Source organism: Prionailurus bengalensis, chromosome B1 (genome assembly GCF_016509475.1).
Source record: "Prionailurus bengalensis isolate Pbe53 chromosome B1, Fcat_Pben_1.1_paternal_pri, whole genome shotgun sequence".
Lineage (NCBI taxonomy): Eukaryota > Metazoa > Chordata > Mammalia > Carnivora > Felidae > Prionailurus > Prionailurus bengalensis.
The window spans coordinates 22,844,781-22,870,452 of NC_057344.1; the positions used below are offsets into that span (position 1 = coordinate 22,844,781).

Below are 25,672 nucleotides of genomic sequence, written 5' to 3' on the forward strand. Positions count from 1 at the left end.
AGTACAGCTTCTTGCTAGAATATGAAAAACCTCTTGTTTTAATATTTTCAACCGAATGGTTAATGAGCTCTGAGGAACACTGTCTCCTAAAGTCCACTCAACTGTTTTGTTCCTAGATGCTCTAGTTAATGTGTTTGCCTTTGTTACCAGTACTTTTAAAATGCAGTGTTTACTGTGTTGGATCTCAAAATAATATGCCTTTTTTAGAAATAACTACTCTGTTCACGTACCTTTAGGGAGGTTCTCCTAATAGCAAGAAAGGGAGTACTTGTCAAGCTCTATGGTTACAAGATCTAATCTCCCTAAATCACCATGCTTGTTGGATTGCTAATTGACAAGGGATATTACTGTATACACAAAAGAAAATTACAGTATACACACAACACTCCTAGGCTTACTCATGTGAAATATCTGTGAAAGGAACAGTCAGCTGAGCAAAATGCAACATTTTATTCATCAGATGTTAGAAATTAAACTCCTTTAGATGGAACTGTACGTTAAGATTTTTTTATTCTAAGTAGGAAAGCCATTCTTTTTATTCTAACTGGAGACGGTGAAACATACCAGTTTTTAAGGGAGTCTTCAAAACAGTAAATAGGGTTGAAAAGTGACGCTGGAGGATATAGCATAGTAGATACAAATTAACTTTTCAATGTGAATTGTTTGGCAAAGGTAAAGGTAGCCTATATCACATGTGTGGTTTTCCACATGCAAACTTCTGAAAGCAAACTCCATTTGAACCACTCTTTGTAGTTTTTGCCTGTAGCACTTTCCAGTAACAACTTGTCTTGAGGCAGTTTATTTCCTTCTAGAATCACTTCCCTAATGCAACAACAGTCTAGAAAAGCAACAACTTTGTAAGCTATAAAAGGCTAAAAAAAAAAAATTGTCTTTATAGTTGGCATAAAATTAATGTTGAGAGGAAATTACATAATATAGGCTAGAAAACTTTTACTAATCTGGGATAGGGAAGTTCTCCTTACCTGGGCCATTGTCTGACTTTGGTCACGACTGAACACTATGTTAAGCTTTATAGAGACTAGATGATGTTGTTTAATAAGAACTCTCAGCCTTAAGGGGACAGACCAACGTAATTATAATAAAGATAAGTTTACATGTAAAATCTGGTCTCAAACTTCAATTGCATGTCTTTTCTCAAAGAATCTTAGAGACTGTAAAAATACTCAATGGAGTTACATGTACATGTCAAGTGCTACGTAGGGATAGGCATTAAATAAATGATCATGATCATTTAATGCTTTTCCATAAGTGACATTTCAGTACTAAACCTATCAATCTTTGAACAGGAACTAGGGGACCTAATGTGCTTTTTAATAACAGATTTGGGAATATGTAGTAAGGTGAATATGGTTCTGAATTACTATGCAATTTTCACTGCATATCATGTTTTGACAAGACAGCTTCCTGCTAGCATACATACTGCCCTGGAATTTAGCTTCATATGCCCCTATAGGCTTTGATATTTCCCATTCTTTATTAATTTCATAAAGGTACAAAATAAGTAAATTCAGTGGATGTACACCTGGTCCCTGTTTGAAACTGTGTGCCTGAAACTCCTAACCAACAAAGTTCTCCATGGTCTATTATTTGGATCTTAATGAAAATTAGATGACAAAATCTTAAAAAAGAAAAAGAAGAAAGTTGATTGAGCTGATTGTGTTTCTCAACTGTTTAGCACCACAGAAAATAAAAATTCAGGTTTGAGAGTTTGAAAGCCCGGTTACAGGCTCTGTTTTTCTATTCTTTGCAGCTTTCAGCTTCTAGTGCTTTTGTAAGTCAGACAAAATTTATATTCCTGTCTACTTTACAGGGTTGTTGTAAAGAAAAAAAAAATCTACCAAAGCGCTTCATAAATTAAAAGAGGACATACAAACATAATAGAAAGCTTCACTGAGTCACCCATGCACAGGATGACTACTCTCTAGCTATCTGGATTCAGGGAACCAAGTTGTAATTGCAAACTTTTACCATGGAACATAGGGAAAATGGCCACACTGGGTTAGTTTTGTAGTTCTAAGTCTGGATTCCTGGATTTTTTCTTTTTTTATAGTCTAATTTTGGTTTCATTTTACACTTTCCAAAGAGGGAAGACAGAGAAAAAGTATGACTAATTCCCCCAAACTCTGGGGCCCAGCAGGCACATAACCAGACTTCTCTGATTCCAGGTTCATCCACACTGCTGGGAAGTTTCCATGTCTTGGGAAAAGCAGAGAAGGCTAGGGAAGCCCCTTGCGCCCCACCCCTACAGAAAGAATTCTCAGTGAGTCTATCACAGTGCTCTAGCTGAAGATGTATTTAAAACTAAAGAGGGTTTCAACTTAGCATCTAAATTTTAAAACGGTAGCATTTCAGCAACCAGTCAGCTCTGAGAACTCGTCCCGGAAGTGAGATGAGAGAAGGACTGCTCTGACGTCTGATACCTCTAAAGTCAGAGAGGAATTAATGTCTAGTTTGGGCGGGAGGCTTCCCTCATCTGATGCCTCCAAGCTTGATTTGGTCCTGTTTGCTTTAAAATTTGTATCTTAGGAAAAAACCTCCACTTCCCAGGTTAGGCTTCCAGTTATAAGCACTATTCATCCAGCTCCCTCTTTATCTAATTATGATTAATAAGAACAAAACATTATTTGTAATCATACACGTATCCTTTATACTGAAGTGACAAAGAGTAGAGTTTCACTGTGACATTTTCATGCATACACCTTATCTCTGTACAACCTTAAGGATTCTTTAACATATATTTCATAGTTTCCTCTTACTAACATTGTGGTTTTCCTTACTAATGAGTGAACAGTTCTAACACATGAATTGATAATTACATTGTCATTTATTTCAGTCCTAAGGCATACGCTGACTATAATATGCTCGAAAACATTTCAATGTCTCCTTTGTTCTTTCCAGTGCTAATATGAAATTGAACCATCTACTTCCATAACTTAAATTTACCAGGAAAACTCACATTTAAAAAAAAATTACACAAGAATAAGCTAGATTATCACAATGTGGAAATGAACTCAAGAATTCAAAATATATCTCAGGAACACTTTATCTTCATGGTAAACATTCACTTTATGCAAATCCCACTTGGCTTCATTTAATTAAAAAGCTGAAAAAGAAAGAAAATTATATGCTGAAAATAAGGAAACACAATATGCTTTTTATTCATTCTAAATTACTACATGTAAATGTAATATAAAATGTCATAATTATAATTAATTCACCTCATTTTCCTTTCTTATCGGGGCATTTTCTCTGAACTAGTTCCTGAAATGGGGTCACGCTTGTGGGGAGAAGAGGCAGGGGTGGGAGAGATGCTGATAAGAACTTGAACTAGTGGTGTTTAAGTTTGCGTAAAATACCCTATTTCTATGAACTGCTCTCATTGCTGGTTAGAGCATAGTTAAATCAGCATTTAAACCGGCAATGTAAGTAAAAGTTAGAATAAAAACCGTGGATGGATTAAAACAAAATTCTTTTTTCTCTTGAATCCGCAATTCATTCACTTACACAAAATAACTGAACACTTGATCTCTTTTAAATGAAATATATAACTGAATTATATTGAACCAAAAAGAATGTACATGTAAATCGTGTCATCAGATTCTGAGGAAACACAAATGGATGCTTGTCCATACAGAAATGAAAGCAGAAGATCGCTGTTTTTAACTTCCCTGAGCAAAGTTTTAATCTATGAACAGAAACAGAACTTGTAGAAGGGTAAAGTCAGTTTAAACAACATTGACTGACTTTGTTTGAGATTTGTACCTTTTTCTAACACGTGGTGGTTTTTTTGTCTTGACAACACAACTTTGGGGGACAACCAGAGACAAACCACGTTTTAACTGAACATTAAAACAAAAATGAAGTTAATGGTTGCTGTAGCTGAAAAGCCATGTAGCTGGAAAACTAAGCTTAGTAAGTTTAATATTTGGATGTTTATAATATCCTCGTCATATATTTCTTGGTCTTTCTGAACCTCGGTTTCCTCATTAGTGAGAAGAACGTTTGCTTGGATGATCTCCAGAGTTCTTTCTAGAGCTTGTACTTTACAAACCTAGTGACACTATGTGCTCAAAGTAAACACTATTAAAAAAACCAAAACCTTACATAAAATCTGCAGTAAATACTTAAAATGTTATATAATGTAAATTATAAAGTAAACATGCTATGCAAACTAAAACAATTACTCTGTATATCTGTCTCTGAGGAATTAGTAAAGGGTGGAAATCATGTGCTGATACCTAGATGCAACAAGACCTTGCTTCTGTTTTCAAACTAGCAAGTTCTGGCTGAGGTACCGCAAGGCTAACCCCCTCTGAGAACAAGAATGTCCGCAGGAAACGTCCCCGGCACATTCAGCAGCGGCTGCCGTTCAGGCCACACAATCCTTAACACTGATGGCAATGCACGTGGATGTGGCCTTTGGAGAGGAACTCTGGCATTTTCCGTCATGCATTTTAAGCTTCCCCTAAAGATTAAAGCTAACTGAAGAAGGAGGGTTAATGATAAAAAGAAAACTTGATCATAAGCAATTTAAAATGTAAAGTTGAAAAAATTATAACTTTAACAAAACTGACGATTTGTAGGGTGTTGGTTTTTGTTTTCTAAACGTGGTCTGAACATTTCAAGGTGTGGTGCACTAAAGATCACCTTTTATCACCGCTAAAAATACTTTACCGTAAGAGCAAAAACAGTAGTAGTATGACCCCTGTGATCATCTTAAACTTCCTAACGTTTGGGAGCTGGAAAAGCAAAAAAGATTCTATCATTTTTAGATGTTAAATTTACAAAATAAAAGGATCTCTGTATCTTCTTAATATTAAAATAAACTAAGAATCCTTAGTTACCACATTATTGGTTCATGCTAGGGATTTTTCCCAAACTAAAATACTTATTTCTTTTAAAAAGCTGTTAAAACAATCCTTTGTTTTTATTCTTTTGTGCAATGACAAATATATATTTTATCTTGAACTGATATTATTGTTCTACAATGAAGGATAAGTTTAATGGAGTACTTCCTGTTCTTTTATGGTTAAAATCCTTTTCATAAAAAGCGTTATAAGTTTACAAGTGTTTGAAGACATTGGACAGCTTGAAGCCTGTCAAAACTGTTTGCTTAAAATGCTTCTTAGAGAAGGATACACTGTTATTCTCTAGGTAATCATTCAATATTAACATGAATATTAATATTAAATAGCCAACGTATATTCCAGTATGAATGTTTCATATGGATTTCACCACTCGGGACTTGTCCCTCAGTCTTACACATCAAGTTCTGACACGATTTTTTTTTTTCTTTTCATTTACCTGTCTAGTAATTTTAGGGCATAACAGTTCTCATATATTTATGTTTCTAATAATGCTTGGATATTATCTTTCCAATAATGCTTACTGTAAAAAGGTATTAAATACTTGTGTAATACGAAAACTGTTGAATAGCAAACCAGAGTAGCCTCCTCTTATTTGAAATGTATTTTTCAGGGCTGTGGCTGCTTTCCTCAGAGAGGGAGCAGCTGCCTTGGGTGCCACCAGCAACTTCTGTCTAGACTCTCCTCCACCCTGTCATGAATGGTTTTCCTCACAGTTCATGCTAGTCGGCACGTGTGTGACAGACACGGACTACTGTGACCGGCTTTGAAGTGACTGTATGTACGGTCAACGAACTCAAGTAGTAGTAGAAGTTGGAGGCCAGGCTGGTGAGTTCTACACAGGAGGATTAGAGAGCCGGGTAGAACCAGCACAGTTAGGTCCCAGAAACTCTCCCTTTTTCTAGCTTAAATGGGCGCAACTATTCCCTTCTAGTCTGTGTAACTTGATGATTGTTTAGAGCACACCACTGATGCAGAGGAGACTGGGTATACAAAGAAGGGGTGGGATGGAAATCTCAAAACACCTTCCAGGTCCGGCTCTTTCCTAATTACTCCCTCACACTAGCACACATTTTATTTACATAAAAATGTAGTCCTTGACTTGCTGAGAACCAAGGTTCTAAAAGTTGGTAGCAAGGTTATTAACTGAAATTCAAAATAAGTTTTTCTAGAGAAACATTGTTTAAAATGGTAGTTATTTTCTCAAATTTGGGCCAAACATTGTCCATCTCAATCAGTATTCTGCAAAGACTTATTGACCACCTATCGCATACGAGAATATCATGTATAGAAGGGTGGTCGTAACACATGTAATGACTAAAGGTCATGGCCATTATATTTCTCTTCCAGAGGAAAGTAAGACCCAGACAAAATTAAGTATAGCACAGTGATATACTTGATATGATGGCAAGTCAAAGTGTTAGAGGAATTGAAAAACAAGCATATAAGGCAAAACTCTGACTTTGAGAATAAGTTAAATGAAGCGATAGTGGCTTAGGCTAAAGGGGCTGAGTGCAGAAATGTGCCGAAGAATGACAATAACATTGTGTTGTATTCAGTATGTCTAAATGAGGAGTCCGTACACTTTTTATAAAAGGCCCAGAATGTGAATACACACTATGGGCTAGAAGTCTCTGTTGAAACCACTCAGCTAAGCTGTTGTAGTGCAAATACAGCCCATAGACGATATAGAAACAAATGAATCTGGCTGTGTACTGATAAAACTCTTGACGGATACTGAAATTTGAATTTTAAATAATTTTCACACATCACAAGATATCCCCCCCCCCCCTTAACTTAAAACTGTAAACACACTTCCTAGTTGACGTGGCACACAAAAATGGCCAGGCGGCCAGATGTGGTCACAGGCAATAGGTGCTGACTCGTCTACTACTACGTCGTAGGGTATGATGAAGGCTGTGTGTGTTATAAGAAGAAATAGAGGACATAGACGGAATCAAACTTGAAAGAATTTAAGGTGATGGATACAATGGAGTTATTATGTCGCTAGTAAAATCATATTGTAGAATACTTAATGGCACTAAAATCTATTCACGATGTATATGAGAGGGATAAAGTAGCTTATAAAATATGTATGGTATAATCCCTTCTTAGGTTCAAAAGATAAACAAGCCAAAGAATTGACATCGATAACCTAGGTGTTGATTATGGAAAATTTCATATTTTTTTTCCTTTTTGCTTATCTAGATCATGTAAAGGAATATGTATTAGCTTTTTCCCTCTTTCTTGTTATTATCCATTAATGGATTTTGATAAAGCAACATAATCTGTGCATATCTTAAATTAATTCTGTATTACTCTAGAACAAGTGATTGCTTATGGAAGATAATGACTATACATTGGGAGATAAGCTTAGGGGATAGTCTGAAAAAGGCCCACGTGTATCAAGAGGGCAGCAGTGGGAACAGAAAGTGATGGAGGCCCAGAAGAGTGACTCCTCTAGGACTGTGAGAAGAACATTGTCTTAGGGACAATGGGGAGAAGAGCAGAAAATAGGTTTGGAGCACAGAGGAGGCTGCCCTTTAGCCGTGTGGGGGGTGAGGTGGCAATGTGGTATTCAGGTCTGGTTCTAGATCTCAGGAGAAAGGTGGTCAGGATCTGACTTGCATATGGAAGTGGGAAATAATTGGGAAGGAAAAAGGAAGGTGTAAAAGTATCGTGTTACAAAATCCAAGGTAAAACGTTTCAAAGAGGAGCTGGTCAACCAAAGTGCTAGAATGATTATGTGGGTTGTAGAACGAGAAGAGACCTCTGGCTTTGGTCTCTGGAGACACTGATTATATGCACAGCATGCTTATTCCTTTTTTCTTCCTGTGAAATATTTAAATAGGGATGAAACAGTGGCGTCCATTTTGTTTTTACTTACCTTAAACTGTCTTTTGTTGGTGTTTAAAAAAAACCAGCATGTACACAATGCTCTTAAATGAATGAATTCTGTCCAACTGGGAGCTTGTTAAGTTCTCTGAGCTCTTCAGGTGGACACAATTTTCTTCTGTACTATACTTACTGCCTATTCTCAAACTAGGTCAGGGAGACCTGATTACAAAACACTCTGTCTTATAGAAATCATTCATGTGTTCAATCTGCAGTTGCTCACACTTCATTTTGGTTTTGGAAAAAAAAAAAAAAAAAGTATGGAAGACAGGAAAAGCCTTGCTTCTTTCCAGACAGCATGGATGGCCCACTACTTGATTTTTCACTCCTGTTTGGCCTTGTAGTTGGTAGAACTCAATGATTCCTATTCTTGAGATTTTTTTTAACCTTTACTCTATATTATTTTTTTTAAATTTTTTTCCAATGTTTTTATTTATTTTTGAGACAGAGAGAGACAGAGCATGAACGGAGGAGGGGCAGAGAGAGAGGGAGACACAGAATCGGAAACAGGCTCCAGGCTCTGAGCCATCAGCCCAGAGCCTGACGCGGGGCTCGAACTCACGGACCACGAGATTGTGACCTGGCTGAAGTCAGACGCTTAACCGACTGCGCCACCCAGGCGCCCCAACCTTTACTCTATATTAAATGTTCTAAGGGACTGCAAGGGAGAAGTACATTATGGCTGTTAGCTAGGCCTCTTTAACCTGCTTCTTTGCTTTGTAATAATAAATTACTGAACCCAGAAAAGTTTCAAGTCTGAAGGAAACGATCTAAAACAAGGCCTAAGGAAATTCAGGACTTTATTAGGAGAAGGGAAGAGATCTTTGAGTATGGAAACCTTTCTATATCTATGGTCGCACAGGGCACCAGGGGTCAAATCTACTGCCAAGGCCGCTTCTCTACACGGCCTGAACACAGAGAAACTTAGTAACAGTTTGTCTAACATGATTATTAATGATTAGACATGATCAGGAATGTGGATACTATTTCTGGGGTAAAACATAAAGCTAGTTGTGTGGACTGAGGCTGGGGGAAAGGTGAAGAAGCACAAAGTCTTCTAGGCCATGGGAGCTCCCTATGCTTTTCCTGTTTTCAGCGGGTTGCTGGATGGTGGAGAAAGTTGCACTTTCAAGACGGAACTGACCCTCGAGAGCTATCTGTGTGTGTGTTATGTCTGCTCAGACTATGTGTTCTGAGGTTGAAGGGCTTGGAATGTGCAGTACAAAACGTCAAGGAACAAAACAAATTTCTACAAAAATTATTTTGGCCTTATGTAGAGGTTCCTAGTATTTACTGCTGAAATTACCAAATGTTGATTAAAAATCTTAGTACAGAGGGGCGCCTGGGTGGCTCAGTCGGTTGAGCATCCAACTTCAGCTCAGGTCATGATCTTAGGATTTATGAGTTTGAGTCCCGTGTTGGGTTCTGTGCTGACAGCTCAGAGCCTGGAGCCTGTTTTGGATCCTGTGTGTCCCTCTCTCTCTGACCCTTCCCTGCTCACACACACACTCTTTATTGAAAATAAATAAACATTAAAAAATTAAAAAATCTTAGTACATATTTCAGAGACTTGTATTTTATTTTATTATCTTGACATTTTCATTAGTGGAAAAAGGGCTGAGACTACATCTGTCCTAGGCAGAGTTCAGTATATTTCTGTCATTTGTTTTGGTTCTGCTTTCCTCCTTAAAGTAATAAAACACAGGTAACTAAATGATATTACATTTTGTTTGGAGTGGAGTGCGTATGCACATATAGGAGTATTTTAAAAATATACTGCTTGTCAGATGGTTAATTCCATGGGTCAGAGTCTATTGCTTGAGATTTGTATCTGAGGGCTTGTCTGTAAAGCCGCTAAGCACAGTAGCCCACGACTGGAATGTGGGGTCTCACAGTTAAAACGATAGTTTGCTACAACTTGTCTTACTCATGAGATAAATATTATGGCCTTTATTTGAAAGATGAGGAAAACTGAGGCTCAGAGAAGATTAAAAGACTTGCCTGAGGTTACAGTTTTAAAGTGCCATGGTCCAAATCATATCTTCTCACTCAGTCCAGATCACTTTCCAATACACCACAATGAAATACAACAATATGGAAAAAATAGTCCTTAAGATTCAATTTCCATTTGCACAGTATTATTACAAGATTTAGCACTGTATTCCTTATCTATACAAGAGAAGGGCCAGACAATGGTGCCTTTAGAGCATTCCAGCTCTTCCCCGAATCCTCTCTACATCTTTGGTCACTTATGTCATTCTTCAAAGCTGGAAGCCAGCAGGAGAAAGACAATCCCAGTGAAATTCTTAGCAGTTACATGTATTATGGGCTGATCACCACACCATTTTGATATTATTTTTATATCTGTATGGCTCAAGGCTATATTTAATATGGTCTCTACAGATGAAAGATCCACATGTAAGATATAGAAATTAATGTGATACTGCTATAATACTGTTCCCTGGGATTTTTTGGCCCTGCTGTACTTATTCAGTATCATACTTTTCTCAAAATTCATATGAATAGCTCTCATTTCCAGCTATTTGTGTATTTTCCATTACTGAAGGTAAATCCATTTTTTGTTACTCATTATGTCTCAAAATAGCCAAGGACATCAGGAAATACAAGTATTTTTTTAAAAAAAAAAACAATAGAAGATAGTTTCTATGTCCATTATATGCAATTTTAATAATAGATTTTTAATATTTGATGTCAGCCAGCTAAGAATCAATCTGAGTTTGCAATAAGTATCTTTATAGCTCCGGTTTCTGAAATAATTATCTTTCAACACACCACACATCCCTTTAAGGTGTGTGGAATACACTGACAACTCCATGGGGTGTCATTTGATGTGAATTCCATCTTGTGGAGTTGTGCAATGTGGCAAACCAGTACCCTTTTTCCCCCACTACTTTTCTATCTTAACGGTTCCTATTGCATTTAGATGATGAATAAATAAAAAATGTTTTTGAGTTCAACCTTCAACTAATATGAAGAGCACCTACTATGTGCACAGCACTTTGGAGATACAAAAAAGGTATTTTCAAGGACTTCTCTCTATAATACCATACAGTATTACAGAATGAAAATGACTTGAATACATGAAACAGTTCTGTATGAATACTTAGTGAAAAATGTAATGAAGTAAAATGCTGAACACAAATGTAATGAGGTAAAATGCTGAAGTTATTGTAAAGGTAAGACGTAGGCGAAGCAATATTTATCGAGAAGCCTACATTTCAGGCTCTACGAATTATATAATTTTTCCCCACAACATTCTGAGACAGGTGTTCTGCCAAGTTTACCAATGAAGAAAGAAGCTCAGCAGAGTTAAGTATCTTGGCAAACGATACAGCATTACGTTAACGTGACACCTAACAACTGAGCCTGTCTCCAAACCCCATAAAGAAACTAAAACACTATTTTAGAAATGAAGAAAAATAAGACCAAGAACTTAAGTGACTAGCTCCAAGTCTCAAAGTTAGTGAAGAGAGGGTCTAAGATTCAAACTCCGATCTGTGTGACTGCAGAGTTAGAGCTCTCAATCACTATAATATACATTAAACTTGAACTCCACTCTTCTGACTATAAATATTATCTGTCCATTCTGCCACTCTCTCTCTCTAAAGAGTTTTATAAACAGGAAGCGAAGTGGTAATTAACAGAGAATGGTTCATTTTAGTTTTTTACCAAACGAGAGACACGGGTCATAAGTACTTTTATGGAAATTTTTTGATTTTTTGTAGGTCAAAGTGTGTCCCTGAAAAATAATGGGAAATTATCCATTACTGAAGACTATCGTGTATCACTACTAGCTCTTTGCTTTTCTTTGAAGATGGGACAAGCCTAAAGTTAATCTTTATTTAATATACAAAAGGAATTCACTGCTACTTCTGGAATAAAATTTCCTTTCTGAACCATGGCTCAGATGGTAATCAGACCAAATTCTTAATAATCTTGATATTTCACTGGTAGTTTCAAGGGACTCAGGAGTCCAATTAAGTTCATCAAAAGGTTCAGGGAAAATCTGTTCTTCACTCAACTGAATCATGCAAATATAAAACAGTTACTTAATCTTCAGTGTAAAGAAAATCCTGCTTAGGAAAGGAGATTAAATACAAATGAGTTTGAAATATTTACATCTGAATTAATGATGATAATTAGCAACTTAGTTATTGAATAATTAATACTGATAATTAGCAACTTACAGTTATTGAGTAATTAATACTATGTGGAATTTACCATGTATTCGGTAATGTGTTAAGTAATCTACATGCATTCTCTCATGTAATCCTGACAAGGGTCTTATGAAGCATGTAAATTTTTTTTCCATTTACAAATGAGAAAACCAGTGTTCAGAAGAGTCCAATAACTTGTCCAAGGTCACACATCCAGTAACAGATCAGGAATTTAAATCCAGGAAGTTTGCTTACTGAAACCTAACAGAGAACCTAGGAGAGTTAGTGATGGTGTGAAACCTACTGATACTGTAGAAAAACAACAAAAAAACCCCTAAGACTAAAATGTGGGACAGATTGAAGGAAACAGGATAAATATTTCATGCAGATCCTATCCCCTTCAAAAGTTAGAAAGATCAACAAAAATAACAGCGTGAAGTACTGAGAAAATATCATGAAGGGTGTAAGGGTTTAAGATTTTGTGACGTTTAAGATCGAAGTCAAAACAGAAATAAAACACGTAAAGATGACTACATACAGAAGAAATGAAAGACTGTAGATTAAACAGAATTCAAAATTATGAGGAACTAATAAGAATTCAGAACTGTGTTCAGAATTACCTCTAAACTATCAGTGGTATTTTTTGGATACAAAAGTTATAATTCTCAGACATTGTAATTAAAAGGGAGAGCTAGAACTGACGTCCCTGGCTAAAGGTGATTTTTAAATTAGCGTATGCTGTTATGTTCAAATGTGCATTTTCACGAAGGGAGCGCTTAACAGTTTTATCCACAGGACAGGTATTATCCGCGGTAGGCAAGCAGTGGGCAGTTTTTTTCATTCGTTTTAAAGGAAAAAAGTGTACTTGTCCTTGCAGTTCATCTCAAAGTCAAGGATCTGGTCTTGGATGAGAACTCATTCTTCTATTCTTTTGCAAGCCCACTTCGTGTATGTCTGCCACAAATAAGTACATTAAGTTAGCCCTTGGTCCTCAGGGTTAAACGCAGGGCCTCACTCTCTGTGAAGATGGATAGCCACGAATGTCTTTCCGTAAGTTCTCAGACCAGCACATGCCTTCGGGAATGTTGCGCATGTTTTCCTTTTCCTCTGATGATGGTGTCCTATACCTCATTCTCTCGTTCCTTACAAACTGCTTTTGTGGAGAAGAGCAAGGTGATTTTTTTTCTTTTAAATCAAGTACTACAATGCTTGTGCCACAGACACACCCTTCTGGGAATGGAAGCCGTTTGAGAACGTGGTGCTATGTTATGTTCATAACTGACCAAGCTTCTCACACACAACAGTTCAGTGGGAGGAAATTTCTTTTACTTCCTTATCAACATCTTACATTTCTACTCTTCTTAGGATTATTTCTCTCTTTCATTCTTTCATTTATTACCTCTGTCACTCTTGCTTCTGCTATCACCTTTATTTTTTCCTCCAGTGAACTAGTTGTACAAATAGATATTTTTCCCCTGCACTGTCAGGTTTTTAGGATTTAGCTCAGGATTTGTCCAAATCTTTGGCATGTAATCTCTGCAGTCCTTTTAGCAAAACTTGCTCTTGTGATGTGTATCATCTGCTTATTACCATGATCATTCACAAGAGAGCTGATTAAAATTTCTGAGAAAAAAATAAAAGCTTATTCAAAAGGAAAACGATGCAGTGCAATAAAAACAAAACCCAAAGCAGGATCTACCACAACTAAGGTAACTGTAGCATAAATCCATGTGCTAGACTAATAAAGGAATAACACCTGTCAAACGTAAAATTAGTATCTTTTCGGGTTCGTACTGCTTTCCTACACTGTATTTTGTTAGCTCTGAGAGATGCTGGAAATAAAATGAAGGAAACATGTATCCTATATGAACCTGAGGAAGCCAGAGAATCTGCATGTGAATGATCAGATGGACAGACAAAACAAGAGAGAGAAATTCTGATGAATTCCACAAAGCTAAACCCATTTTATTACATGTACATATATAATACATATGTAATACGTATCTCTAAAATGAAACTATACCCTGCCTGGGAACAGGGCCTGTGCCTAATAACTCCTCTGCAAAGTCTAAGCTGAACACATGGTAGGTGCTCAAAAACTTGCTTAACTGTGTTTAAAGTCACTTGGCAAATGAGTTAGCTACTTTATGTTAGCCTTTAAATATGTATTACCCATGGAAATTCTGTTTATTAGTTAAAACCACAAACACACACATTAATATAATGATATTACCTGTAAGGATAGCCATGGTATTTGGAACGAAATATTGAAAGTAGAAAACTGAAGAAGAAGACCACCAGGCCTAATCCCACTAGGCAAATTACTAGAAAGAGACAGACAATGCTATTAGGGTCTAGACACATGCAACCCAAATGCGTGTTTTTGAAATGCATTCAATTAATAACAGTATACTTACATTTTAATAGTTCATGGCACATACAGGCACAACAAACCAGATAATCCAAAATACAATGTATTCATTATTTTCCACATTCTTCTCAATGAAAATGGACTATTTGGGGTATGAAAACAACAAAAGTGACTGATCTAAGTCTTCTGGTGGTTTTCTTCTCGTAGAGAGTTCCTACGAGTACTAAAATGCCCCAGAGGGATCAAAACAAGACAAAATATGTGAAAACCACAAACATGATTATCAGCCCCTGCATTATAAAGCACTGGCTATATTAGCATAGACATTTGCATTATCAGAAAAGTAACTATAATTTTACTTTTTTCAGGTGCCATGCAATATTTACAAGGAAATGTTATTTTAGATTATTGACTAGATTCCTGCTTCGGTAAAAGCCTATTACTTAGAAATAGTCATCCTGGTGGACAAAAAGTTAAGAATAAAGGCTTCAGGAGCAAAGTAGTGTGGAATCTGGAAAGCCAAAGTGGGGACATCCCCCACATTGTAGGTCATTGTGTCAAAGAGTTGTTTGTTTTCACGAAGGTAGGGAAGGCCAGTATTACAGTAAGAGGTGCTGTGGTCTAGGTTTCCCCTACCACTTTAAACTAGGCAAGTTGACAATAGGGAAAATACTTTTTTGTTTTCTTTTCTTCTGTTATGGTTAGGAAGATTTTACTCTAAAAGAGTAATGATATCTGTAACATATGCAATGGGAGTACATATGAAAATATATTGGGTATTTAAACAAAATTTATTTCTATTAGTAAAATATATGTTCATAAAATTAAAACACTTGTTAAAAATCTGAGCCAATTAAATGCAGACATGTTTAGAATTATGAAAAACTTAAATACATTTTAAAAAATTGAAACTGACTTAAATCTATGCCATAAATAAGTAGAAATTGGAGTTAGCTCTTAAGAAAAATCTAAGCATGTCTTAAGAATCAAACATTTGCACAATACTTGTATACTTTCATTAGTTTCAGGTAATTCTTAGAAAATATTGTAAAAAATCTGAAATAATTGTAAAAGAAAGAGGAGTAAAGAAATGAAATACTAAGGCACAGGAGAACAAGGAAAAGTTAGCAGTTCTATATACTTCCATAATGATAAAATACATTTAAAAGTATTCTTCTAGCAGGTCTGAGACCAGGTTTAATTACAATCCTGGAAATCAAGCAGTAGGTAAGGTATGATACTGTCAAAAAATGGTCTAGAAATCTGTCAGTTTTCATTCAATTCTACAGGAATATCAATCAGTTCTGAGTACAAATTGTTGAAAGTCATAAGCGCTTAAAAGCATTCAATTGCAGCCTCTGTGACATTTCATTTCAGACAAAGTTCATGCAGTTGAACTTCAAATGAATATTGGCAGAAGATAAAGTAAAAATCTGGTTGAATACCTCAAAATGAAAAAAACACCTTTTTAAAAATGTGTGGACTATCCAACTATCACAGACACCAGGCACTAGATGTAACAATGTTAAAACATCCCTGCTTATAACAATGTTACTAAACCCATAATTAATTACGTGATGCTTTATTTCATACCTCACCACGTTTGGTATTTTTATCAAACACTTCATCCTTCCTTTCTTTTCTTTCTTTCTTTCTTTTTTTTTTTTTTTTTCTAATTTTTAGAAGCTAAGTAAAACCCTTTTATTCCCTTTGCCACTTTGGTCGTGCTCCATGGTCAATGAAGCTCAAAGTACATGATCAAGTAAAACAATATATTTACTTGATTCTGCGCAGTGGAACAAAATAGTATTAGTCAAGTCCTCGTATACAGGGAAGGGAGCGGAACTGAGTACTAGTGAGGAGGTAGTAATTAACTGAATGAACCGCTGCAGGCCAGACAAGTTAACAGACTTGTGAGAAAATGCTATGACACAATCATTCTGACCTGAGCAATTACAATCACAGCCATTGTATTATTATATATCAAAAAGGAATAATTGTAAAATATAATTCCCATGTCTCTTCCTCTCAAACTACACATGAATAAATAGTTTGACAGTGCTGGGGCTGGAGTGATAGGCAGAGAAATTTCTACCAAGAGGAAAGTTGGAAGTACTGATTTTATAAACTTCACAGATGTTGTAAGATTAAAAATTTATGTATTTCTTACCATTACCTACTTTAATAAGACAGGACATATAATAAATGACATAAACATTATCTGTCATTTCCAAGAGCATCATATTGTTTGATAGATATATCATAAAATGATATTCTGCACATTACTTATGCATTAGAGTCTTGAGTATTTTCTTTACAATAGTAAATCATGGGAAAACAAAGGACAGACTAAACTGTAAATTACATCCAAAATATTTTAACACTTAAGACAACTATTTAGAAATCACGATGATTTATTTATATACATGTCACCATAGGTGATACTTACAAGAAGAAAATAAGTCTAGATTTTTATTTTAAACTAAGATAAATGATGTGTCTCTTGGATACCTATAAATAAATTCAGGGTGTAAAAAGTTTCCAGAAATGCAGAGTATTGGGAAAAATTTTAATTATGGGTTTAATCATAAAATTATATAGGGATCTGATAATACTGTAGAAAGGTTTGTGGCAGGAAATTTAAGGCCCTCTCTTCGTTCCTAACCTATGCTCCTGAGGGTAGATTTTTTTCATATGTTCTTCCTTTGTCTAGCCAAAATCTATTACTTCATAAAAATGTATTTTTTTTTCTACAACCCCCTGAAAGGAATAGTTCTACCAAAGGATAAAAAAAATAAATGAAAGAAGGAAGGAAGGAAGGAAGGAAGGAAGGAAGGATAAAACCTAGTTAACTTGCTTAGAAACAGAATGCTGGAAATCCATACAGTTGTAAATCTTGGAATACCAACGGGAAAGGCAAAGACCCTGGAAGAGACACTGTCAACAGATCACTCCTTTTTCAAATGTTGATCACAAGAGGTTTGGAGGTAATGGAAAGGTATTATATTTCAGTGTACAAAACCCATGTGAAAACAGAGTCCTTGAATGTATGCCTGATTCTTGGGGTAAAAGGAACACAGCCTTAATCAATAAAGTCTCTGAAGACTCTGAACAGAGAATTTTATGTCACTGTGTAGTGTGGACATTACTGCGGAGACTCAGCTTCAGTAGACATGGGTCCGAGCAGCCCTGACAAGGGTAACAGCTTTCCTTTATATGCAATTCCACAGAAAATCCCCCACACCCATTTTGGAAGAAATATATTTTTAAGTATTTGTACACACACATCCAAAAAAAAAAAAAAAAGTAAAACAACAACAAAACAAAACCCAAAAAAACAAAAACAAAACAGAAAAGCCCTCCAAAAACACTTAAATCGAACATTTCTTTAGAAATTTGTTTTCTAAGGACTTTTATACATTTCCCATTTTATTTAAATGAACCTTAAGACTAAAGCAAAACTACAAAAATAGCAACACAGACTTACTTCGTCTTTTTCCAACATCTCCCTTGGATGTTGCTGCTTCATTTAGAAGAACCATCCCCATGGTGATAGCAGCATCTATAGTAGTTGTCAAGGAAACAGTAGAAATACATGCGGATAAAATCTATTAATTTTTCTGGATCTGAACACAATGTGTTCTGCTCCAGAATCGTTAAGTTGCAACTGTACACAGAGGTAGATAGGACTTATTATCCAACACAAAATTACCATTCTTTGTGTATTTGCCTGAAATGGCGAGATTTTGAAGGTTCAACTCGAAATGTTCTTAAGTTCCAGGACTTTAATTTCTTAGCACATATGATTTACATGGCTCTCATAATCAGTTATGCCATTTCATGTTATAAATGAAGAGATGTACTAGTTCTAGTCACAGGGACAAACTTCATCGGCAATCACGGAAAATAAGACTGTATTTACCATGATGTCCCCCCCCAGTTCACAACGAGTGCTTGTGTGCATAGTTTTTTTCTGCCTGACTTCTAACTAATGTGTTGTTTCATAGATTACCTTGTTTAAAGAAACATTTATTAAGATCAGATATTGTGTCACTCGGAAATTTTTTGTTATTCAATTACAAATTTTACAAAAGAAAACATGAACATTATAATAAAACACACTAACAAATTCAGCAGCATCTTAATTTAGTGAAATTTACATTTTAAGAACGAACACAAAATTCTGTACCTAATGTCTGCTTGCAGCAGGATGAATATTTTCATACCACACTGAAAGAAGCCAGAGATTAAGAAAATGAGGGGAGCTTTCCACCTTTATAAGAAAATTCTTGGGGCGCCTGGGTGGCGCAGTCGGTTAAGCGTCCGACTTCAGCCAGGTCACGATCTCGCGGTCCGTGAGTTCGAGCCCCGCGTCGGGCTCTGTGCTGACAGCTCAGAGCCTGGAGCCTGTTTCCGATTCTGTGTCTCCCTCTCTCTCTGCCCCTCCCCCGTTCATGCTCTGTCTCTCTCTGTCCCAATAATAAATAAACGTTGAAAAAAAAATTTTTATAAAAAAAAAAAAAAGAAAATTCTTAACCGTGTTAAAAAAACATTTTTGACATGGACTAATGTTAAGATTTAAGAACTCATCAATTCTGGAAATATATTTATTATGTATTCTGCCCAAATGACTAATGGATTAAAAAAATGAAGAGGCAAATAATCTTAGCCCAGAAATTCCTCAATTTGTTCAACTTTACTAAGGTTCCCTTGTATTCATTTCTACTGCTACAAATGTACAACCCAGCATTAGTATCTTGTACAGGGTCTCTAATGTCTTCTACTCCAAACTGAGAAAGCTCAAAGAATATTATCTGCCTATGTGTATGCAATTGAGTGGAGGAAGTCAAGGAAAATTCTGCAGAGTAAATATTTCCACTCTATTTTCAAAACCATTAGATCAAAGTACTGATTAATAACTGTAAAATATTTGAGTCTTTCATGACCCTATTATCCAATTTCTGGTAAACAAAAGATGCCTGACTTCTCCAGTTAGGCATTTATGCTTACAATAACTACTCTATACAAAGTGTTTTCTTTCTTCTTCTTTTTTTTTTTTTATTTTTAAATTTTATTAAAATCCAAGTTAGTTAACATATAGTGTAGTAATGATTTCAGGAACAGAATTTAGTGATTCATCACTTAGCTATAATGCCCAGGGCTCATCCCAACAAGTGCCCTCCTTGATGCCCATCACCCATTTGGCCCATTTGCTGACCCAACACTCCTCCAGCAATCCTCAGTTTGTTCTACTTAAGAGTCTCTTGTGGTTTGCCTGCCTCTCTTTTTATCTTACTTTTCCTTTCCTTTCCCTATGTTCACCTGTTTTGTTTCATAAGTTCCACGAGTGAAATCATATTTGTCTTTCTCTTATTTTGCTTAGTATAATATACTCTAGTTCCATCAATGTTGTAAATGGCAAGATTTCATTCTTTCTAATTTCTGAGTAATATTCTATTACTCAGTAATATTCATTCTATGTATATCTTCTTTATCCATTCATGAGTCGATGGACATCTGGACTCTTTCCATAATGTGGCTTTTGTTGATAGTGCTGCTGTTGATAGGGTGCATGTGCCCCTTCAAATCAGCATTTTTGTATCCTTTGGGTTAATAGCTAGTAGTGCAATTGCTGGGTCATAGAGTAGTTGTATTTTTAATTTTTTGAGGAACTCCACACTGTTTTCCAGAGTGGCTGCACCAGTTTGCATTCCCACCAGCCATGCAAAACTGTTCCCCTTTCTCCACATCCTTGCCAACATCTGTTGTTTCCTGAGCTGTTCACTTTACCCATTCTGACAGATGTTATGTGGTATCTCATTGTGGTTTTGATTTCTATTTCCCTGAAGATGAGATGTTGAGCATCTTTTCATGTGTCTGTTAGCCCTCTCAATGTCTTCTTCCGAAAAGTGTCTGTTCATGCCTTTTGCTCATTTCTTCATTGGATTATTTGTCTTTTGGGTGCTGAGTTTGATAAGTTCTTTGTAGATTTTGGATACTAACCCTTCGTCTAATATGTCAACAAATAGTTTTCAATTTATTCTATTTAGCAATCCTTTATGAAACCCTTTCTGGAGAAAACCAAACAATAACCCAAACAAACTTGCCTGGAAGCCTACTGCATACAAGAGAAAAAGCCACTATCAGCACTATGCAGTATCAGCACTCCCTTCTCCCCTCTCAAACCAAGCCGAACACACGTATACACCATATACTACCACTAAATTTGGGGGGATCCATGATACATAGTTTGAAAACACTGAAATTTGGTTAATTATTAGAGTTCCTTGAGATTCAGTCATGTCATGAGGGCCTCAAAAGGGTAACATAAGAGAATCATTATTTCATTATTACCAGCATATTGAAATATATTTCAGTATTATCAGTCTGTGCACCTTAAGGATTTATTCTTACAATGTTTTGGATAATCTACTGGAAAAAAACTCAAGTCTAGAGTCATAGGACAATGCTAATAATAAAGTGATGGGAAAAAATTAAAAGCTTGTACCAAACTGTTCATATGTAAGGATTTCTACTGCTTGACCTAGCTCCCTGGAGCAAACTACTGTGACTGTATAGATCCTAAGGAGTTTAAGTAGGTCTCCCTTTCATCTTTTTCTGGTTCCATTTGCCAAAAATCCAGAAATAACCAAATTTAAACCACCACGTCAATAAATAATACTTAATAAGTTTATTGGGAATATAAGAACAGTTTTTAAACAGGGAATCCTCAAATTCAAGGACTTACTAATATAAATGTTTTTTTAAAATTTTTTAATGTTTGTTTATTTTTGAGAGAGACAGAGACAGAATGCAAGTGGGTTAGGGGCAGAGACAGAGGAAGACACAGACTCTGAAGCAGGCTCCAGGCTCCGACCTGTCAGCACAGAGCCCAATGCAGTGCTCCAACCTATGAGCTATGAGATCATGACCTGAGCCGAAGTCAGATGCTCAACTGACTGAGCCACCCAGGCACCCCAAGGACTTACTACTATAAAACTCAGGGACATGAAGTTACAGAATGGCTTCTAAAGTAAAATGAAGAAGTTGTTGACTTTAATAGTGGTTGGTTATTATAACGGGGGTTTCCAGGTGGCAGGTGATTGGTGACATGTGATTATCTCATACCAGTTTTAAGATGATGACATAAGTTTTTTTTTATGATTATCAGAGGTATTTACAAGAAATATTCCAAGTTAAGGTTTGCTTATACTCATGAAAAGGGCTACATTTAGTCTTAAAGTGTTTATGTGGCTTGAATGATTTTTTCTGCCGGGGAATTCTCAAGTGTGGTTTCTATTTTATATTTCACTTTAACACCCCTTACTTCATTCAGGTACAAATTTTAATCTACACATTTAAATAGACACATTTGATCTGAAAATTCATAGAAAATTCAGATTATTTTAACTGTAACAATATTTTTTTCAAATATTCAAATTAGAAATGACATTTTAAAATGATTTTATGTAGATATTATAAATAAAATACTTACTTTAGGACCCCGTTTCCTACATAGCTTTTGAAATTTTATTAATAAAATCAAGGGGAAAATAACATAAATCTATATCTGAGGAAAATAAGGTTTACAAAATTAAATGCTTAAAATTTTTGATGAAGAGTATAGCTATATATAAAAATTTTCTCAGGGTAAAATTTTATATATACACAAACACCCATGTGCACATATATAGATGTGACATAAATACACATATATGTAGATATAATCTCAAGGAAAAGTATGTTTTATTAGGCAAAAAAATTGGATGTTACCTATAGTTACACAAGTATAACATATCCCTATTCAAAGATCTTCATACCGTTTTTACCATTTTTCCTCTACAAATTTTTAAGATATGATGGGAAAACTACGTGAGCAAACAACATGCTTCTCATTGGAATTTTTGAACTTCACACAAATTCAGTTTGCAAGGGAAAATTATGTATAAGATTTTCATAAGCATAAACCACATTTTACTGGGTATTTATCTTATGCAAAACTGTTCCAAATATTTGCGATTACAAATATTCCTACAAAGATCTTTTTACATGTACATGTGCAATATTTTTCTCTAAGGTCTACACATAGAGTTTTCTAGAGAGTGCATATACATATTTTCAAATTAACTAAGGTTTAATCATATCGTATTTTCCTTATATTTCACCAATAGTATTGCCAAACTATTGATTTTATCAAACTGATGAGGGAGAATCTGTATTAATAGTTTGAGTATCTTTTGATAAGCTCATTTCTCCTTTTAATCTTTTGTATATTGCTTTTTTTTCCTTTTTTTTTTTTTTTTTGCTCATTTTCCCATAAGTCTTTTTCCTCATCTGTGTATTTTTCTTAATTTGTAGGACACTTCCTTTTTCTGGACATGAAAGTGTTGCATATAAACTCTCTTCCTTTCATGTGTTGTCTTGTATATACGTATATAGGTTATTTAATACTAATAGCCAACATTTATTTACCCCAACTATGTGCAGGCAACTGAGCTAAGCACCATGCATGGATTTCTCTCATTAAGCCCCTTAACAGTGCTGTGAGGTGGGTATTGTTTTATTCTTACTTATAAGTTAGGATAATGAAACTTACGGGGGTTAATAACCGGGACACTGTTAGGCACTACTGGAGCCAGAATTCAAACCAAGGCTATCAAAGCCAATGCCTATTTGCTCTTAACTACAATGCAATGGTTTTTTTTTACATATTAAAAAAAAAAACAACAAACCTTAGTATGTTCTTTTAGTGTATTGACGTAAGACATTGTGTAAATTTAAGGTGTACAACATGTTAATGTGATATATTTACATATTGTAATTTGACTGCCATTGTAATAATAATTATCACCTCTATCATATTACATAATTACCCTTTTTTAAAGGTTGAAATAATCAAGTTCGAGACTCTTAGCAAGTTTGATCATACTACAACATTGTTGGCTTATTTACTACTACTCTCATTAAATTTGTACCCTTAACATTTGTCTTACTACCCTTCATTTCATCCTCTGATAACCACCATTTTACTGTTTTGACAAGTTTGGCTTTTTAAAATTCCACATGTAAGTGATATCATATAGTAGTGGTCTTTCTTGACTGATCTCACTTAGCACACTGTGCTCAAATTCCATCCTTGTTATTCCAAACAGCAAGACTGTTTGTATGCCTATCATTTTGTTTGTTTTGTTTTTTGTTTTTTACACGTCTATCAACAGACACTTAGGTTGTGTAGGTTATATCCATATCTGGCTATTCCAAATAATGATGCCATAAACAGAGGGGTGCATATATCTGTCTAAATTAGAGAGCTTGTTTTTTTGGACACATTCCCAGAAAGGTAATTGTTGAGTCATATGGTAGTTTTATTTTTAATTTTTTGAGGAAACTCCATGCTGTTTTTCTATAGCGGCTGCACCAATTTACATTCGCACCAACAGAACAAACCTTCTTCTCCACAGCCTCGCCAACACTTATTTCTTACCTTTTTGACAACAGCCATCATAATTGAGGTGGTATCTCATAGTGGTGTTGATCTGCATTTCCCTGATGGTGAGTGATGTTGAGCATCTGTTGGCTATTTGCATGTTGTCTTTGGAAAAGTGTCGATTTAGTATTCTTCTGCATGCGCTTATCCATTTTCTATTTGTTAAACAGACTCTTTTCCTCATGGAGTGTTCTGGGCCCTCCGGTCAAATTTCAGTAAATCGTATATGCAGGAATTTAATTTTGGGCTGTCTATTCTGTTCCATTGGTCTCTGTGTCTGTTTTTGTGCCAGTATGATACTGTTTTTATTACTATAGCTTTGAAGTATTGTTTGAAACCTGTGTGATACCTCTGGTTTTGTTCTTTTACCTTGGGATTGCTTTAGATATTTTGGCTGTTGTGGTTCAGTACAAATTTTAGGAGTGTTTCTCCCATTTCTGTAAAAAAAAAAAAGCCTTTATATTTTGGTGAGGATTGCACTGAATCTGTAGATGATTTGGGGGAGTATGGATATTTTAATAGTATTATTCAGATCCATGAACAGAGAATGCATTTCCATTTGTTTGTGTTTTGATTTCTTTCAGCAAAGTCTTGGAGTTTTGTTGTACAGACGTTTCATTTCCTTGGTTAAATTTATTCCTAAGAATTTGTTTCTGATGTTACTATAAATTGGATTTTCTTTTTCAGATGTTTCATCATTAGTGTAAAAAATGCACCTGATTTCTGCATGTTGATTTTGTAATCTGTAACTTTACTGAAATTGTTAATTAGTTACAGTGGATTTTTAGTTGAGAGTTTGGGATATTCTCTCAGTGTTAGTGTGTGTGTCTGTGTGTGTGTGCATGCGTATGTTCATATTGTCTACAAATAGCAACAATATTACTACTTCCTTTCCAATTTAGATGCCCTCTGTTTCTTTGTCTTCATTGCTCTAGCTTATTAAGTAACAGTAATGCTGGCAGGCATCCTTGTCTTCTTCCTGATCTTAGAGGAAAAGCTTTCAATTCCAACTTGGTTGTGATGTAAAATCCTTTTTAAGTGTTCGTGAATTTGGTTTGCTCATAGTTTGAGAAATTTTGTATCTGTACTCATCAGAGATATTAGTGTATACTTTTCTTGTGGTGCTTTTATCTAGTTTTGTATCATCGTAATGCTGGCCTCAGAGAATGAGTTTGGAAGTGTTCCCTACTCAATTTTTTTTTTTTTTTGGAGATTGAGAAGGATTGGTGTTAATTCTTTTATTTAAAAAAAATTTATTTATGAGACAGAGCACACAAGGCCAAAGAGACAGGATCCAAAACAGGCTCTGTGTTGACAGCAGCGAGCCCAGGGTAGGGCTCGAACTCACGACCTGTGAGTTCATGACCTGAGCTGAAGCTGGAAGCTTAACTGACTGAGTCGCCCAGGTGCCCCAGTGTTAATTCTTACTTAAGTGTTAGGTACAATTCTCCATAGTGAAACCATTTGGTCCTAGGGTTTTTCTGCTTTGGGAGGTTTTTGATTACAGATAGAATATTTTTACTCAATTTTGATCTGTTTAGATTTTTCTATTTCTTCTTGAAACACTGTTGGCAAGTCATGTTTCTAAGAATATATCTATTTCCTCTAAGTTATGTAATTTGTTGGCATATAATTATTAATAGAAGTCTGTTATACTATGTATTTCTGAAGTATCAGTTGTAATGTCTTCACTTTCATTTCTGAGTCTTTTTTTCTTGGTTTAGCTATTTGTCAATTTTGTGTCTTTTTGAAGAAACAGTTCTTAGTTTCACTGATACATTCTATTGATTTTCTGGTCTTTATTTCATTTATTTCTACTCTATACTTATGTACTTCCTTTCTTATGTTAACTTTG

At 35.4% G+C, this 25,672-nt stretch overlaps 1 protein-coding gene and 1 long non-coding RNA gene across 6 annotated transcripts in view; both read right to left on the reverse strand.

Moving 5' to 3' along the window:
• Positions 1-431: 431 nt before the first annotated feature.
• Positions 432-25,672, reverse strand: part of TUSC3 (tumor suppressor candidate 3) — a 275,406-nt gene continuing 250,165 nt past the window's right edge. For 2 of the 5 annotated variants that reach the window (XM_043560263.1, XM_043560288.1), the window contains 3 exons: positions 17,818-17,892; positions 14,193-14,283; positions 432-3,124 (listed from right to left, as the gene is read on the reverse strand). In XM_043560263.1, coding sequence (XP_043416198.1) covers positions 3,109-3,124; positions 14,193-14,283; positions 17,818-17,892 — 182 coding nt within the window. In that variant the 3' untranslated portion in view covers positions 432-3,108. Of the gene's footprint in view, positions 3,125-9,782; positions 9,844-14,192; positions 14,284-14,400; positions 14,554-17,817; positions 17,893-25,672 lie in introns of those variants that run through there. The other 3 variants (XM_043560270.1, XM_043560296.1, XM_043560278.1) reach the window with 3 other exon arrangements.
• LOC122471564 lies at positions 3,678-9,208 on the reverse strand. The gene is made up of 2 exons (XR_006294207.1): positions 8,411-9,208; positions 3,678-8,168 (listed from the first exon to the last, which is right to left on the reverse strand). It is a non-coding gene; the product is annotated as an uncharacterized LOC122471564 (long non-coding RNA).